General features: G+C 44.5%; 1 protein-coding gene across 2 annotated transcripts in view; it reads right to left on the reverse strand.

Moving 5' to 3' along the window:
* Positions 1–18,367, reverse strand: part of VAV3 (vav guanine nucleotide exchange factor 3) — a 207,952-nt gene that overhangs the window by 65,043 nt on the left and 124,542 nt on the right. For both annotated transcript variants that reach the window (XM_044302172.1, XM_044302173.1), the window contains exon 15: positions 17,160–17,269. In XM_044302172.1, the coding sequence (XP_044158107.1) occupies positions 17,160–17,269 (110 nt within the window). The remainder of the gene's footprint in view (positions 1–17,159; positions 17,270–18,367) is intronic.

An 18,367-nucleotide genomic window follows, 5' to 3' on the forward strand; every position in this document is an offset into this window, starting at 1 on the left:
CCCGATCATTATTATTTTCCTTTATAACATGGTTATAAGGGAAAATAATAACATTCTGAATACATTCTGATCATGTGATGGATCATGTGATGACCGGAGTGACGTCACCACAGGTCCTGTTACTGCACACAGCTAAGATGAAGACAGGAGGAGATGCCGGCTGCGCGATCAAGTGGATTAAGGTGAGTTAAATTATTTTTTTTATTTCTTTTAACCCCTCCAGCGCTATTTTACTATGCATTCTGTATTCAGAATGCTATTATTTTCCCTTATAACCATGTTATAAGGGAAAATAATACAATCTACAGAACACCGATCCCAAGCCCGAACTTCTGTAAAGAAGTTCGGGTTTGGGTACCAAACATGTTGATTTTTCTCACGTGAGTGCAAAACGCATTACAATGTTTTGCACTCGCGCGGAAAAATCGTGCATGTTCCCGCAACGCACCCGCACATTTTCCCGCAACGTCCGTGTGAAAGAGGCCTTAGGCCTCTTTCACACTACAGTATGTTGAATTCAGTGTTTTGCGTTCCGTTTTTCACGGATCCGTTGTTCCGTTTTTTGCTTCCGTTGTGGTTCCGTTTCCGTTCCGTTGTTCCGTTCCGTTTTTCCGTATGGCATATACAGTATACAGTAATTACATAGAAAAAATTGGGCTGGGCATAACATTTTCAATTGATGGTTCCGCAAAAAACGGAACGGATGCGGAAGACATACGGATGCATTTCCGTATGTGTTCCGTTTTGTTTGCGGACCCATTGACTTGAATGGAGCCACGGACTGTGATTTGCGGCCAAATATAGGACATGTTTTATCTTTTCAACGGAACGGAAAAACGGAAATACGGAAACGGAATGCATACGGAACACATTCCGTTTTTTTGCGGAACCATTGAAATGAATGGTTCCGTATACGGACCGTATACGGAACGCAAAAAACGGACCGCAAAACGGAAAAAAAAAACGGTAGTGTGAAAGAGGCCTAAGGCTGAGTTCACACGAGCGTGACAGATTTGGTCCGGATGCGTTCAGGGTGCGTTCAGTTAAACTCGCACCATTTTGAAAGCAAGTTCAGTCAGTTTTGGCTGCAATTGCGTTTAGTTGTTCAGTTTTTTCCGCGCGGGTGCAATGCGTTTTGATGCTTTTTTCACGCGCGTGATAAAAAACTGAAGGTTTACAAACAACATCTCCTAGCAACCATCAGTGAAAAACGCATTGCATCCGCACTTGCTTGCAGATGCAATGCGTTATTAACGCAGCCCCATTCACTTCTATGGAGCCAGGACTGCGTGAAAAACGCAGAATATAGAACATGCTGCGATTTTAAAGCATTGCAGAAGTGATGCATGAAAAAAAATGCTCATGTGCACAGCCCCATTGAAATGAATGGGTCAGGATTCAGTGCAGGTGCAATGCGTTCACCTACTGCATTGCACCCGCGCGGAAATCTCGCCCGTGTGAACTCAGCCTTAGGCCTCCTGCACACGAACGTTTTTTTACACGGTCCGCAAAAACGGGGTCCGTAGGTCCGTGATCCGTGACCGTTTTTCCGTCCGTGGGTCTTCCTTGATTTTTGGAGGATCCACGGACATGAAAAAAAAGTCATTTTGGTGTCCGCCTGGCCGTGCGGAGCCAAACGGATCCGTCCTGAATTACAATGCAAGTCAATGGGGACGGATCCGTTTGATGTTGACACAATATGGTGCCATTTCAAACGGATCCGTCCCCATTGACTTTCAATGTAAAGTCTGGAGTTCTGTTATACCATCGGATTGGAGTTTTCTCCAATCCGATGGTATATTTTAACTTGTAGCGTCCCCATCACCATGGGAACGCCTCTATGTTAGAATATACTGTCGGATATGAGCTACATCGTGAAACTCATTTCCGACAGTATATTCTAACACAGAGGCGTTCCCATGGTGATGGAGACGCTTCAGGTTAGAATATACAAAAAAACTGTGTACATGACTGTCCCCTGCTGCCTGGCAGGTGCTGCCAGGCAGCAGGGGGCAGACCCCCCCCCCTGTTTTTAACTTATTGGTGGCCAGTGGGCCCCCCCTCCCCTATTGTTAACTCGTTGGTGGCCAGTGTGCGCACCCCCCTCCCTCCCTCTATTGTAATAATAGCATTGGGGCCAGTGTGCGCGCCCCCCCAACCCCCCCCCCCCCTCCCTCCCTCTATTGTAATAATAGCATTGGGGCCAGTGTGCCCCCCCCCCCCCCCCCCGATCATCGGTGGCAGCGGAGTAGAAGATTCATACTTACCTGGCTGCTGGCTGCTGCGATCTCTGTGTCCGGCCGGGAGCTCCTCCTACTGGTAAGTGACAGGTCTGTGCGGCGCATTGCTGTCACTTACCAGTAGGAGGAGCTCCCGGCCGGACGCAGACATCGCAGCAGCCAGCAGCCAGGTAAGTATGAAAATCTTCTACTCCGCTGCCACCGATGATGGGGGGGGGGGGGGGGGGGTGCGCACACTGGCCCCAATGCTATTATTACAATAGAGGGAGGGAGGGGGGGGGGGTTGGGGGGTGCGCACACTGGCCCCAATGTATTAAAACAATAGAGGGAGGGGGGGGGGGTTGGGGGCGCGCGCACACTGGCCCCAATGTATTAAAACAATAGAGGGAGGGAGGGAGGGAGGGGGGTGCGCACACTGGCCACCAACGAGTTAACAACAGGGGAGGGGGGGGCCGCACAATGATATTCAAACTGGGGAGGGGGGGGGGTCTGCCCCCTGCTGCCTGGCAGCCCTGATCTCTTACAGGGGGATATGATAGTACAATTAACCCCTTCAGGTGCCGCACTATCATATCCCCCTGTAAGAGATCGGGTGCTGCCAGGCAGCAGGGGGCAGTCTTGTACACAGTTTGTAGTGTATTCTAACTAGAAGCGTCCCATCACCATGGGAACGCTTCTGTGTTAGAATATACTGTCGGATCTGAGTTTTCACGAAGTGAAAACTCAGCTCTGAAAAAGCTTTTATGCAGACGGATCTTCGGATCCGTCTGTATGAAACTAACCTACGGCCACGGATCACGGACACGGATGCCAATCTTGTGTGCATCCGTGTTCTTTCACGGACCCATTGACTTGAATGGGCCCGTGAACCGTTGGCCGTGAAAAAAATAGGACAGGTCATATTTTTTTCACGGCCAGGAAACACGGCTCACGGATGCGGCTGCCAAACGGTGCATTTTCCGATTTTTCCACGGACCCATTGAAAGTCAATGGGTCCGTGAAAAAAAACTGAAAACGGCACAACGGCCACGGATGCACACAACGTTCGTGTGCAGGAGGCCTTAGGGTGAACAGGATTTTGACACACTCCCTGCTGAGCTGTGCCTCGTGCACAGTTTAGCAGGCAGCTTACTATAGCAGGCCTAGGAAGCCTCACCAGGCCCCAGGCTGTCATGGTAAGTGTTCAGAGCCCCGCAATTTCACTGGAATTTCACAAATGCCGAAATCACTTTTTTGCATGATAGCAGTTCACATCGTTGAGGCAGGGTGCCTGCCGTATTATACAGTGGCACCCGCCGCCTATGGAGCTGGTTAAGGCAGTAGCCCGCTCAATACAAGCCTTCAGCCACTGTGACGTATGTATTTTACGTCAGGAGCGGTGAAAGGTCCTCTTTAAAGGTTTTTTAATCATGTCCCCCTTTCCCTTCTTTCCTCAAGGCTTTACAGATTGAGTTCCATTTCATCTATGTCTTTTTGTAGGTGGGGTCTCCAGAACTGGATACTGTACTCCAGATGTGGTCTCACTAGCACTCTATACAGTGTGATCAAAATCTCTCTTCTTACTGGTTATACCTCTATACTGCCTGCCCACACTGTGCCCTTATTTCAAAGCCAAGTTAGATGTAAAAATAGATTTTGGTCTCATAAAATGAATTATGTAATAATACACATTCCTAACATTTTTACTGCCATGTCACATGTGCAAGCATGCAGGGCCGGTGCAAGGATTTTCATCCCCCAGCCATCAGCCCCCAATGTCAGCCATCAGACCCCCATGTCACATTTCTCCCCCTCCATGTCACATTTTTCCGCCCTCCCCCAGGGTGCGCCCTAAGGCGGCCGCTTGGTCTGCCTTATGGTAGAACCGGCCCTGCAAGCATGAGATCCCCGACTGGCTGCAGTGATCACTGCCAGACCACAGGAGTGGTGGTGCTGGAGCAATGTGGGAATTGGAACAGGTAACTTTTGGTTATTCTATACTATTCCCTGCTCTTAGTCATCTTTCTTAACCCCTGCAGGACCCTGCAATTTTTCACCTAAAGGACCAGGCCGTTTTTTGGAAATTTTACGTGTCACTTTATGTGGTAATAACTTTGCAACGCTTTTACTTATCTAAGCCATTCTGAGAATGTTTTCTCGTGACACATTGTACTTCATGATAGTGGTAAATTTCAGTCAATATTTTTCATTTTTATTTAAAAAAAATCATAATTTACCCAAAAATTGGAAAAATGTGCAACTTTCCAAATTTCTATTTCTCTACTTTTAAAACAGATACCTCATATAATAGTTATTACTTTACATTTCCCATATGTCTACTTTATGTTTGGATCATTTTGTGAATGCCATTTTATTTTTGGGGGACGTTAGAAGGCTTAGGGTACTTTCACACTAGCAGTATTCTTTTCCGGTATTGAGTTCCGTCCTAGGGGCAGGATCAGGATGTCTTTAGTTCAGTCACTCTTACAGTATTTGGCCAGAGAAAATACTGCAGCATGCTGCTATTTATCTCAGTCCAAAATTCCGGAACACTTGCCGGAATGCCAGATCCGGCCCCGAGTGTTCCAGCAAAACAGATCAGTTCATGCAGTCTGTGCATGTTCAGACCGCTAAAAATGTGAAAAAAATAAATGCCAGATAATTTTTCCGGATGACACCGGAGAGACTTATCCGGAATTTCAATGCATTTGTCAGACGGAACAGGAACCTGATCCGTCTGACAAATGCCATCAGTTTGCATACGTTTTGATGGATCTGGCAGGCAGTTCCGGCGACAGAACTGCCTGCCGGAATTCTCTGTCGCAAGTGTGAAAGTACCCTTTAGAAGTTTAGAAGCAAATCTCAAAATGTTTAAGAAAATTTCCAAAACCCACTTTTTAAGGACCAGTTCAGGTCTGAAATTACTTTGTGGGGCTTTCATAATAGAAACCACCCATAAATGACCCCATTTTAGAAACTACACCCCCCAAGGTATTCAAAACTGATTTGTTAACCCTTTAGATGTTCCGCAAGAATTAAAGCAAAATATAGATGCAATTTCAGAATTTCACTTTTTTGGCATTTTGCATTTTAATAATTTTTTTCCAATAACAAAGCAAGGGTTAACAGCCAAACAAAACTCAATATTTATTACAAATGTGGTGTTTACAGAAACACCCCATTTGTGATCGTAAACTGCTGTATGGGCACACGGCAGGCCGCAGAAGAAAACGAGCGACATATGGTTTTTGGAGGGCAGATTTCACTGGGATCATTTTAAGTTGCCATGTCACATTTGAAGACCCCCTGATGCACCCCTAGGCGTATGCAGCAGGGGCCCGGCTGTCAGCGACTGCCGAATCCGTGCCGTTGAGTGGGCGGGCACAGCTTCTGCAACCGCCCGATCAACCTGGCATACATGTACGGAGCTGGTCCTTATGTCATGTCCACCTGCGCCATACATGTACGGCGCGGGTCCTTAAGGGGTTAAAATCCCACACAACCCCTTTAATTGTATTTTGCACAAAGAATGTGTTTATATATTTATATATTGCTGAGCTCATTATCCTAATCCCCTGTAGTGATATTTCTTGCCATCCCTTTGGGTGGACTTCTCCTTTAATTGTACAGTTCATATATCATTTTTTTTATTTTTGTCAGCTGTTGGCGGGCATGATGAAGGTTAGCGAGTGCTCGAGAAAACAGATGTTAGGTGTAATGTTTGCCTCATTAAGGCACCATATTTACAGTTGCAAGAAAAAGAAAATAAACAGTTTGGAATTACCAGAATTTCTGCATTAGGCTACTTTCACACTGGCGCTTTGGCTTTCTGTTTGTGATATCCGTTCAGGGTTATTTTATGGCATACACAACTCTCAAATGTATGTGCATTTTGCACTTTGAGACTCATGGCACTTTTATAAAGTGGGTGGAGTTTAATGAAAGGGGCTGGTCAATACATTTTCCCAAAATTATGCTAGAAATTAACTTGCATTAATTATAACTGAAATCTCAGCATGCCCATAGCTGGCGCAGATTTCAGTTTGTGCCACATGGGCAACACAAGATGCAACAAGTATATAAAGAGCCTTCAGCTCTGGGCAACACAAGATGCAACAAGTACATTTTAGGCCTCTTGCACATGAACACCCACCGTGGGGCAGCTGCAGCGGACCCATTCACTTTTATGGGTCCGTGAGCCGTCCATTCTGCAAAAAGATAGGACATGTTCTATGTTTATTGCGGAACGGAAGTACGGAACGAAACTCCACGGAAGCACTTTGTAGTGCTTCTGTAGGGTTCCGTTCCGCACCATTACGGATCTCCGAATTTGCGGACCCAGTGAAGTGAATGGGTCCGCATCCGTGATGCGGAATGCACAGGGAACGGTGCCCGTGTATTGTGTTAGGGTATTTTCACACTAGTGTTATTCTTTTCCGGCATTGAGTTCCGTCTTAGGGGCCCAATACCGGAAAAGAACTGATCAGTTTTATCCTCATGCATTCTGAATGGAGAGAAATCCGTTCAGGATGCATCAGGATGTCTTCAGTTCAGTCACAGAACGGCGTTTTGGATGGAGGAAATACCGCACCATGCTGCAGTATTATCTCTGTCCAAAATCCAGGATTAGTTGCCAGAATGCCGGATCCGGCAGTAATTTACATTGAAATGTATTAGTGCCGGATCTGCACTGCGCAGACCGGTAAAAATGTGAAAACAATATATAACGGATCAGTTTCTCCAAATGACTACTGGAGAGAAGGATCCGTTCTTTCTTGCAATGCATTTGTAAGACGGATCCGCATCCGGATCCATGTACAAAGGCTGTCCGGTTGCATGCAGATTGCAGAGAGCGCAGAGCCTCTAGGTGTAACGGCAACGTCCCCATTGCGATTTTTTGCATATATTAAAACGTCATTTTTATCAGTAATGCGGGCACATACTGTATGAACATTGGACCAACACAGATGCCTTCAGCTGCCAAGTGCACATGTAACAGGTCAGCCAGTGTCATAGGTACAAAACTGCTGACAGATGCCCTATGATTGTGACTTAGATAACAATTAGACCATATCTGACCAATGCAGAAATACAAATTCAAAGGGTTCCTTTTACTTGCAACAGTACTTATTAGGCCTCATGCACACGACCGTTGTTGTGTTCCGTATCCGTTGTTCCATTTTCCGTGATTTTCTGCGGACCCATTGACTTTCAAAAATGCACCGCTTGTCATCCGCGTCCGTGATCCGTGTTTCCAGTCCGTGAAAAAAATAGGACCTGTCCTATTTTTTTCACGGACAACAGTTTGCGGACCCATTCAAGTCAATTGGTTCGTGAAAAAACACGGAGGGACACAAGATTGTCATCCACGTCCGTGTTTTTTTTTATCATTTGCAAGGCAAACTTGACTTCGATTTTTTTTCTATTTCCTTCATGTCTGGTGATCCTCCAAAAATCATGGAAACAAAAAACGGACACGGATCACGGAACAATGGAACCCCGTTTTGCGGACCATGAAAAAATACTGTCATGTGCATGAGGCCATAGTATGAGATTTCTTGATTTTGCTCTGTGATCTTCTATGTATTTTTGGGCACTTGTATTCCCCTTTAATAAATGCAGGACACAAAGAAAACGTTACGGTATCTGGAAGTCACAGCTGATAGTCTCCTGGTTAACATCAAGCAATATATTTTGCACACATGCTTTCTCCAAAAGCAATATATACATTGTGTTTTATTAATAATCTTTACACAGCCTCTGGTATACTGTGATATTCGCTGCTACAGACTTTCATTTCTTTGGCAAAATGATCCATCTGGTTTTGTGTCATTTATGCTTCATACTCAGCAGCATTAATTACTATATTATTTCATATATTTATAACAGGTTATTGAATTAATACAATCTAAGTAACATTTCTGGCATGGCCTTTTGATGCAGCATTTGTAGAGCTAATACTGTACACTGCACAGCAGATGCTGGTAACACAAAAAAGGAATAGCAATAAATCTTGCTGCATGACATTGGGGGTCCCAGCAGTCAGACAGTCCCTGATCTGAGGTTAAGGCCTCTTGCACACGGTCATTGTGGGTCCGTGGTCGTATTGCGGCCCGTGTGCACTTCGCATCACAGATGCGGACCCATTCACTTGAATGGGTCAGCAATCACAGAGATGAGGAACGGAAGCATAGATCGGAACCCCACTGAAGCACTACAGAGTGCTTCCGTGGTGTTTCTGTCCGTGCCTCCGGACCGCAAAAAAAGTAGAACTTCAAGTTGAATCGGTCTCGATCCGTCCCGGCCGCCGCACGGACGTTGCCTGTGCATTGGGGACCGCAAAATGCACGGAACGGACCCACAACGGCCGTTTGCAAGAGGCCTAAGACTTTGTTCACACATACCACTTTTGTCATGTGATAAAACCACAACTATGAACACTGCCTTGGAATATAGCATGAAATGTTTGTATGTCCTTTTTCTTTAGTTGCTCCTCCACCCTCAATAGGAATTATGTCATGTTATGTCATGTTTTCATCATACAATCTCATTTTAGCATATGCTACTGCTTCCTTGATCTTTTCCCTTAGTTACGACTGTTTTAACCTCTACAATAGGAGGATCTTCTCAAGATGGCTCCTCTGCCGGTTCTCTGAGGCCAAAACTGCCTTCCATCACTTCACATACACACTTGCTGTAGCCAGCAGCTCCCTGCCAGCCAATCAGATTGGATTACTGAGAGACACGCCTCCTCACTCTGAAACCTAATGCAGGCATGCAATGACCCTCTGTCTTCTGTTTAAACTAAAGGGAATGAAAGCTGTTATTATACAGCAAGGTAATTACAGATCTTTTGGCAATCATTGACAGACTAACTCCGGTATACATTCCTTGCTCTAATAAACTAGCAAATACAAAAATATATATATGACTTTAAACTAGAAATCTGGCAGAGCTGCGTTGCATGCAGTCTAGGCAATGCCCTGCGAGAGTGCTACAAGGTATCAATCTGAAGTTCGGGATGTTCCTCTCAAAGAGCACTGATGACACTGGATACCATTGTAGCCACATTTCGGTTGAGAGCCTGCTATGTATGGGCTTGCAGCCTGTGAATGTATTTAAAAGTGTTCTCGCACACTGACAGCAAACAAATCTTGAAAATGGGGCAGAATTGAAACACAAAGAAATACGTTGCCAGTTTTCTGACACATGCACATAAATAACTCACGCCAGCAACTGCTGTAAATTATGGCACAAAGCAACACTTTTATCTATATAAAACTAGAAACCCCCTGAAATGTGATTATCTGTAGACCCTGTCCCAAGCTGAGGGAGGTCTCATGGATGAAAAATGATAGATCCTAGAGCCACATAACACGTGTAGAATTTGGCTCCAATTAAAGGGGTTTTCTGCTCCCATCTCAACACAGAGGAAATGCCTACAAATTCTTTGTCAGTGGCTGATAAGACATTACCAGGGATGCCGAGATGGGAGCTAGAGGTAGACAGCAGCTAAATGCTGGGCAGCGTATGAATGGCAGCATCAGGGGATTGGTTTAGGTGAGTATTGTATCATTAATGTTTTTAAGCCACTCAGACCCGCTGCCACCAATTTCTGTGGCAGTGGAAAGCCCCTTTAAAATAAACTGAACATGAAATTATTCAAATGGTTTCCCTGTAATGCTTGTCTCTTGCTACAGCTCACTACTGACAATGTAGATCACCTGGTGATAAGAAAGTAATACTGGATCATCATAGAGGTACCCCCACATAATTACTCTATTGGGCATGGTATATGAAGGAGTGAAACTGGTTTAGAAAAATATGGCTGCTTTCTCCTAGAAAGAGCAAGACACCTTATGTCTGGTTCAGCTCCATTGAAGGGAACGGAGCTGAGCTTTAATACCACACACAGCCCGTGGACAGGATGTGGCACTGTTTTTGAAAGAAAGCAGCCATATATTTCTAATCCTCTACAACTCCTTTAACCCCTTAGTGACCAGCCTGTTTTGGGCCTTACTAACCAAGCATTCTTCTTCCTTTTTTCATTTTCGCGTTCCAAGAGCTATAATTTTGTTATTTTTCGGTCTATATATCTTTATGAGAGCTTGTTTTTTGTGGGACAAGTTGTAGTTTTTAATGGCGCCATTTTGGGGTACACATAACTTTCTGATTAACTTTTATTAACTCTTTCGGGGAGGGAGATGGGAAAAACAGCAATACTGCCACTGCGTTTTTACTTTATAAATTTTATGGCGTTCCTTTTTCGGTATAAATAACATAATATCTTTATTCTCTGGGTCATTACGATTACAATGATACTAAATACATATACTTTTTTTCCGTTTTACAACTTTTTTAAAATAAACCCTCCCCTTTTTATTTTTTTTAAGAAATAAATGTTTTTGCATTGCCGCATCCCAAGACCCATAACTTTTTTATTTTTCTTTCTATGGAGTTGTGTGAGGGCTTGGTTTTTGCGGGACGACTTGTATTTTTCATTTGTATCATTTTGGAGTAAATGGTGCTTTTTGATCACTTGTTATTAAGTTTTTTCGGTGGCAACTAAGAATAAATTAGCAATTCTGTCTTTTTTTAAAAAAAATTACGGCATGCACTGTAGGGGATAAGTTACATTATATTTATGTAGTCCGGGTCGTTACGGACATGGAAATACCAAAGATTTTTTTTTTTTTGCAAATTTTTTTATTTTTTTAAAAAAGCATATTGTCAATGGAAAAAAAGCGTAAAAGCGTTTTTATTGAATAAATGTTTTTTTACTTTTTTTTTACTACTTAATAGACTCACAAGGGGACTATAACAGACAACATTCTGATTGATTTTAAAATGCAATGCATTATCCCTATAGTGGATTGAATTTTAATATTAGTGCTATTCTGATATTGACCAGCAGGCTGCGCCAGAGAGGCACAACCTGCTGGAAATGACTCAAGGCTAGTCTGGGGCCTACAAGAGACCCCAGCCATCGCATTTGTGGGGTGCCGATGGGAGACAGAGGGAGTCCGCTCCCTCTGTCAGCACTTTACATGCGGCGGGCGCTATTGCCCGTGGCATGTAAAGTGTTAAACAGCCCGGATCGTCACTCCTGCTGGTCTGGGCTGTTAGTCCCTGCGGGACTCGTGCATTGCTTAGCCTGGGCCGCCATAAAAAAGCGTACGGGTGGTCACTAAGGTGTTAAGACCCTAAATGCCACAGTACTGTCCACACTGGGTTCGAGACACCCATGGAGATCTGCCATAAGTTGTGCGTACAACTCCATATGACCAGCTAGATGGCTTCTCTAAACAGGAAAAGAAAATGACCCTGGTGAGAAAGAAGAGATTCTGACTACTGTACATACCTGATCGAATATATCAAAAGATCAGACAAGCAGTACTTTCTGTACAAGCAGAACATTCTCTTCGCGTCTTCCCCTAAAGAACCATTATTTTATTTATGAGATATGTTTTTTTCTACCCAAATGCATTATTCTGTTCTAAAAAATTGCCTGAATTTAAGTTACCGCTCAGATGATAAGGATTGCTAAAGATACACCAGTAAAATACATTCTAAGCTGAGAGATCATAGTGGATATATGTAATATTGTCAATGGAATATTGTATCCGCTGTATGAGGATCGGTGAAGGAAAAATGTAAGCGAAGTGCTGGAGAAGTGGTGAAGTCTTCACAGGGTTACTAATTCAAAGACACAAGCGATGGTGCAATGAGAATTTATATAATTCAAGAAACTGTACAATCTCTGCACCCTGATCACACAATAACCAGTGGGGAACCAGGAACACAAGGCCCCTGTCCTCAGGATTGGAAATGGTGCCTGAATTCAGACTGAATTCCCAGAATATGCTATGCATTGATCTATTGCTTCTCAGCACAAGGTTCTTTGTATATCAAAAAGCATAAGCCCACTCATCATATCAAGGTGACACCTTGGTCACTAATTTAAAATGGCACAGTGCCACACGGCGAACACTGCCGTCACAACACAGGACCAGCAGGCATCAAAACCCACCATTGGGCATTGATGTGGATAAATGTAAAGTTATGCATCTGCGTAGTATTAACTTACATGCATCATATTTCCTAGGGTAACACTGGGAAGTCATTTGTAGAAAAGGATTTGGGTGTACTTGTAGATCAAAGATTAAATAAGAGCATTTAATGTCAATCAGCTGCTTCTAGGGCTACCAGGATACTGTCATGTATTAAGCGAGGCATGGACGGGGCAGGGATGTAATATTACCACTTTACGAAACTTTGGTGCAGCCTCCAGGAGCTGGAGCTGGAGAGAGTACAAAGGAGGAGGTCTGGACGGTATGGGCAACGGAAGTAGAGATCCAAAAGGTATCGAGTATGTGTCAACTTAGCGCGTGCACAGATACTACAGGCCAACATATAGTTCTCAACACACTTACGCAACCCTGGCCAACAGAATCTACGAGAGATGAGGTTGGCAGTGGATCTACTCCCAGGGTGTCCCGTAAGAACCGTACAGTGATGTTCCTCCACCTTATGATAATTTCCTAGAGGGGCAAGACTCCGGTGCGTCTTCCTGGGCCTCTAACACCTTCACCTCTAGGTCAGGGTATAGAGCGAATATTACCACCCCCTCCGACAGTATCTGACTCGGATTTTCAAAATCACCACCTCCAGGAAAACTACGTTACAACCCCAGGACGATAAGTGACAATGAAATTGAATCTGGTGAAAAACAAAGACCATCTGGCCTGCCTCGGGTTCAGTCGTTTAGCCAACTCCAGATAAGCCAGATTTTTGGTATCTGTGAACACCGTGATCAGATGAATCGCCCCTTCCAACCAATGACACCACTCCTCAAAAGCCAAGTTAATCGCCAGCAACTCTTTGTTACCCACATCATAATTTATCTCTGCGGCAGACAGTTTTTTAGAGAAAAATTTACCAGGTGATGGGCCCTGCGATAAGATTGCTCTTACCCCCACCTTGGACGCGTCAACTTCCACAATGAAAGGTTGTGATACATCCGGCTGCACCAATATAGGGGCAGAAGCTAAGCACTCCTTAACCACAGAAAAGGCTGGCAATGACTAATCAAACCACACTGAAACATCTGTCCCTTTCTTAGCCATGTCGGTTAAGGGTTTCACCACTGTCGAATAGTTCTGAATAAATTTAGAGTAATAGTTGGTGAACCTCAAAAACTACATAAGAGCCTTCAGATTTTCTGGTTGATCCCAGTCCAATACAGCACGGACTTTCTCTGGATCCATTCAAAAACCTGAAGATGACAGCAGGTAGCCCAAGAATTGCACCTTATGTACAGCAAAAACACACTTCTCTAATTTTGCGTACAATTTATTATCTGTTAGGATCTGTCTAGCGTGATCCTGATGAGTCTCCACGTCTGGAGAATAAATTAGTATGCCATCCAAATACACGACAACAAACCTCCCCACCAGGTAATGAAAAATGTCATTCACAAAATGCTGGAAAACCGCAGGAGCATTGGGCAACCCAAAAGGCATGACCAGGTTCTCAAAGTGACCTTCTGGTGTATTAAAAGCCATCTTCCATTCATCCCCTTCCTTGATCCTGACCAGATTATATACCCCCCTTAAGTCCAACTTGGAGAACACCTTGGCATCACCAATCTGGTTAAACAAATCAGGAATCAAAGGAAGGGGGTAAGGATCACGGACAGTAATCCAATTGAGCTCACGGAAATCCAGACATGGCCTAAGAGTTCTGTCCTTTTTTTTTTGACAAAGAAAAACCCTGCTGCCACTGGAGATTTGGAAGGTCTTACGTGTCCTTTAGCCAATCTCTCGGTAATATACAGTACTGTCTCATGGCCGTTCTTTCGGGTCCAGAAAGGTTATACAACCTAGATTTGGGCAACTTAGCTCCAGGAATAAGGTTGATAGGACAATCATATTCCCGATGCAGAGGTAAATCCTGGCATCCACTTTCAGAAAATACATAGGCAAAATCAGATATAAAAGAGGGTAATGTTTTAGTGGTTAAAGCAGAAAAAGATGTATTCAGACAATTGTCAACGCAATAATCACCCCTATCCAGAATCTGTCTAGCTTGCCAATCGATGGTTGGATTGTGGTTGCTTAACCACGGTAAACCCAGAACCAACGGAGCAGGGAGACCCTCCAAAACAAAACACTAGATGAATTCCTGATGAAAGTCACCCATTCTTAATCGGATGTCTGAGATAAACACAGTTAAAGGTGCAGAATCAATAGCAAAAATGGAAATGTTTTTCTCTAACGCACTTGGAGACAACCCGTGCATACGGACGAACTGAGCATCAGTCAGGTTCACCAGCCCCGCTGTCGATAAACACCTCTATCCCCACAGTCTTGGACTCTAGCGCAAACTCAGCAGTCAGGAGAAATCTGGTACTACCAGTCAAAGACAAATGCACGTTCTCTGACTCCCCTCTCACCCCTCCAAGAGTGAGATAGGAATTATCTCACGCCATCCTACAAACACACTGCTACCATGACTAAGGCCGTGAACAAGGTCTGAGTGCAGACTGATCCCTTATGTCCGCAGAAAAAACACACTCCCTTCCTACGACTAATACGCTTAAAAGCAGATCCAGGAGTAGCTCCCCCTAATTGCAGGGGTTCATCCCCAGATATATACCCAGGAATATCTTCACCCAAAGTGTCAGAGGAAGATGATACATTATGTTATAGTAAATCCTGAGAGTGGGGGCCCCTAGATCTCTCTCTGTCTCTCTCTCTAAGGCGTCTATCAATGTGTACTGCAAGAGACATAGCGGCTTCCAGAGACTCAGGATTCTCATGAAAGGCCAAAGCGTCCTTCAGCCTCTCTGATAATCCCTGACAAAACTGACTACGGAGAGCCGGATCGTTCCACTCAGTATCCGTAGCCCACCTCCTAAACTCAGAGCAAAAGATCTCAGCAGAACGCTCTCCCTGAGGAAGGCCACGAAGCTTGGTCTCGGCCAGGGAGGTCCGATACGGGTCATCATAGATGAGACCCAGAGCTTTGAAAAATGTATCCACCGACCGGAGAGCCCATGACTGAGCGTCCCCTTTAAACAAAGAAATAACCACACCAACTCACTGAATATTATCCCCAGAAGAGTGTGGCCGTAGCCTAAAATACAATTTGCACGCCTCCCTAAACAAAATGAAATTATCACTTCCCCCAGAGAATCTGTCCAGGAGGGCAACTTTAGGTTCGAAACAGGCCTGGTAACCACCACTAGGACCAGCAGTCTGTGGTCTCTGGTTCTACGAGGCGGTCGTGCGGAGGTCAGCTACCTCCAAAGACTGTGCGGCCAGTGCAGCAATAGGATCCATGGCTGTAGTGGAACAAGCAAAAAAATTACGGTTTTGGAGGTTTATAATATCACGTTCGGGTGTGGGAGGGAAACACCACACCGAACATAGGAGGGAAAGGGGTGAGGGCATAAAGCCTGGAAACTAGGGAAAGGAGACTACTAACTTCAAGTGGCTATGGCAGCACCAGCTATCTACAACTCACTAAAGCTATAAACTGCATTGCACAGTAGGAGAAACAACAAGAAATAGAGAAAATGTAAATGACCATAATAGCCACACCTGGAGAAAGAAGGTGTGGCAAGCACCAGAAACAACACAGACGTCATTTGATCCAAACAGAAAACATGTCAGATCAAACCACGTGTTGCCAGTCTCACCGATCTCCTGCCCCCTGTCGCGAGAATGTCCGTGACACTATATGTAGATTCAAGGATAGCCATATTTATTTATTTCTTTAAAGGGGTTGTTCGGGTTCAGAGCTGAACCCGGACATACCCCCTTCTTCACTCATTAAGCAAGAATGAGCGGAGCATCAGAGCATTTCATCCCCCGATACTCCCTCTTGCCCTGTGCTGCAAGGGCTTTTTCTTTATCTCCAGTGACGTACCTGGTCTTAGCATGGGTATGCTAGGCAGAGTTTTCCATCTAGCAGTGAGCCCGGTGATGTCACCGGCACTAAAGGGTGGTCTTTAGCGCTGCCCTAGCCTGTAAAACACCTCCACCTAGCAGTATAAGAATGTAAACAAAACAGCCCTTGTCATGTGGGATGCAGCGCAGGGCAAGAAATGCTGTGATGCTCCACTGATTCATGCTTAATGAGTGAAGAAGGGGTTATGTCCAGGTTCAGCTCTGAACCCAGACAACCCATTTAAGGGAGCATTCACATGACCATATGTTGGTCCGCAAAATACGGATGATATCCATGTGAGGTCTGTGTTGCTTCCGTTTTTGTGGACCCATTCAAGTATTGGACCACAGACCAAATACAGACGTCATCCCTATTTTGGTAATCCGCATTTTGGGGGCCACAAAATAAAATATGGTTGTGTGAAAGCCCCCTAAATTGAAGATATTCTTCATCACATTTCTAGAATGGTGTCTTCCCTATAGCTGCTGCTATAAACTATACAGTTGTGTCTGATTTGATGACAGAAGACCTTCAACCGATACTTACTGTATGTGCAGCATGAAAAAAATAATTTTTTCACATAATTTTTAAAAATCTAGAACTTAATGTGGCACTGTACTTTTATTAAACTTTTAATATGTTATAGGGACATATCAAAAGTTTAGATAGGTGAAGGACTGAGTGCTGAGACCCCCACGATCTATAGAACAAGGGGAGAGAAACAAGCACCCAGCATGCTCTCTACTCGCTGCACGAGACGAGACCATACATTTTCTACTGAGTCCATCTCCCTTCCTGTCCTGCAGCGAGGAGAAAGAACGTGCTAGCCAGACAATTCTCTTTCCTTCTTCTGGAGATTGGTCTCAGCACTCATACCCCTGCCGATCTAAACTTTTGATATGCCCCTACAACATATCAAAAGAGTAATGAAGGTACAGTGCCACTTTAGAACTTGAAATCATATCTACTTTGCATACTTAAACTTACAACGCCATTGTAAATTGTTCCAGCAACTTCTTCTTTAAATCTCTGGTCTTGCAATAGATTTCAAAGCCATTTTGCCCCTGTACATGTGTAAGATAGAATCCATACGACCACTGCAAAAAATACAAATATGACAATATCAACTTAAGGTTAGATTCACACATAGTTTCTGTGTTTGTGTTGTTTGATGAGATTTCGAGTGCTTCTTCTGCAAGAAATACACCAACATCAGATGCTACACGTCTAGGGGAATTTGAAAGACAAGGACACACATGCATTTTTTGCTAGCGGCGGTTTTCAACTGGAGTGAGTTTTGTGTTCATGTTTTTTTCTTATTTTATTTTTAAAGGGATGCTGTCACCAAGTTTTGGGCTATAGAGCTGCGGACATGCACTGCTAGATCGCCGCTAGCATGTCCGCAATATACCTGTCCTATAGGGCTGAAAATGTCGGGGGGGGGTTGTTCTGGAGGAGGATCATGGTAATGTTCAGTGTATAAGGTCCCTTTCACATGAGCAACTTGTGTTAGGGAGAGCACCTGTCCTGACCTCCCAGCACTGACCAGGTCGCATATCTGTCACGGTCATATTGTTGTTTGACCGTGACGCAGTTACCGTGCAGACTCGTTGCAGTTGGAAACGTGTCGTTTTTTGTTTGCATGTGCAATTCCCCTTTAAGTTGTGCCTCCCTGCTGTTTGGTGTGCTAGGGGTTAATCTTCTAGCTAGTAGGGATTATGGTGTGTCCTGGGTGTGGCTTGTGGCTTGTTATATACCTGTGGCTTGCAGGCTGGGGGCAGTGGTTCTACAGCCTTGTTTGGTGATGGAGCTCTGCTCCTTGCCTGGGTGATTCTGCCCAGTCCTTAAGGGCCTCCTTATTGGACATAAATTGTCTTTCCTTATGTATGCGCCTGATTCCCTACCTCACTTGTTATTTGTTAGGTGTAGGTTTATGTTCAGGATGTCTTGTACGTCTTTATGGCTGTTACATGTCTGGGCTGTTGTTGGGTGTTTTTCCCTACATGTATGTTTGACGTTTGCCCTGTATGTTGATGCCTGCTTGCAGTGCTGCTTGGGGCTGCCATGCACTGTGTGAGCATGGGGGGCTCTGGTATAGTTGGTATGCTGGATTCCTGTTGGTCGTTTGTACTGTGACCTCGTCTGTGTACTGTGTTCAGGCTCCTGTACTTGTGCTCGGGTTCCAGTTGTGGAGG

Source organism: Bufo gargarizans, chromosome 7 (assembly GCF_014858855.1).
Source record: "Bufo gargarizans isolate SCDJY-AF-19 chromosome 7, ASM1485885v1, whole genome shotgun sequence".
NCBI lineage: Eukaryota > Metazoa > Chordata > Amphibia > Anura > Bufonidae > Bufo > Bufo gargarizans.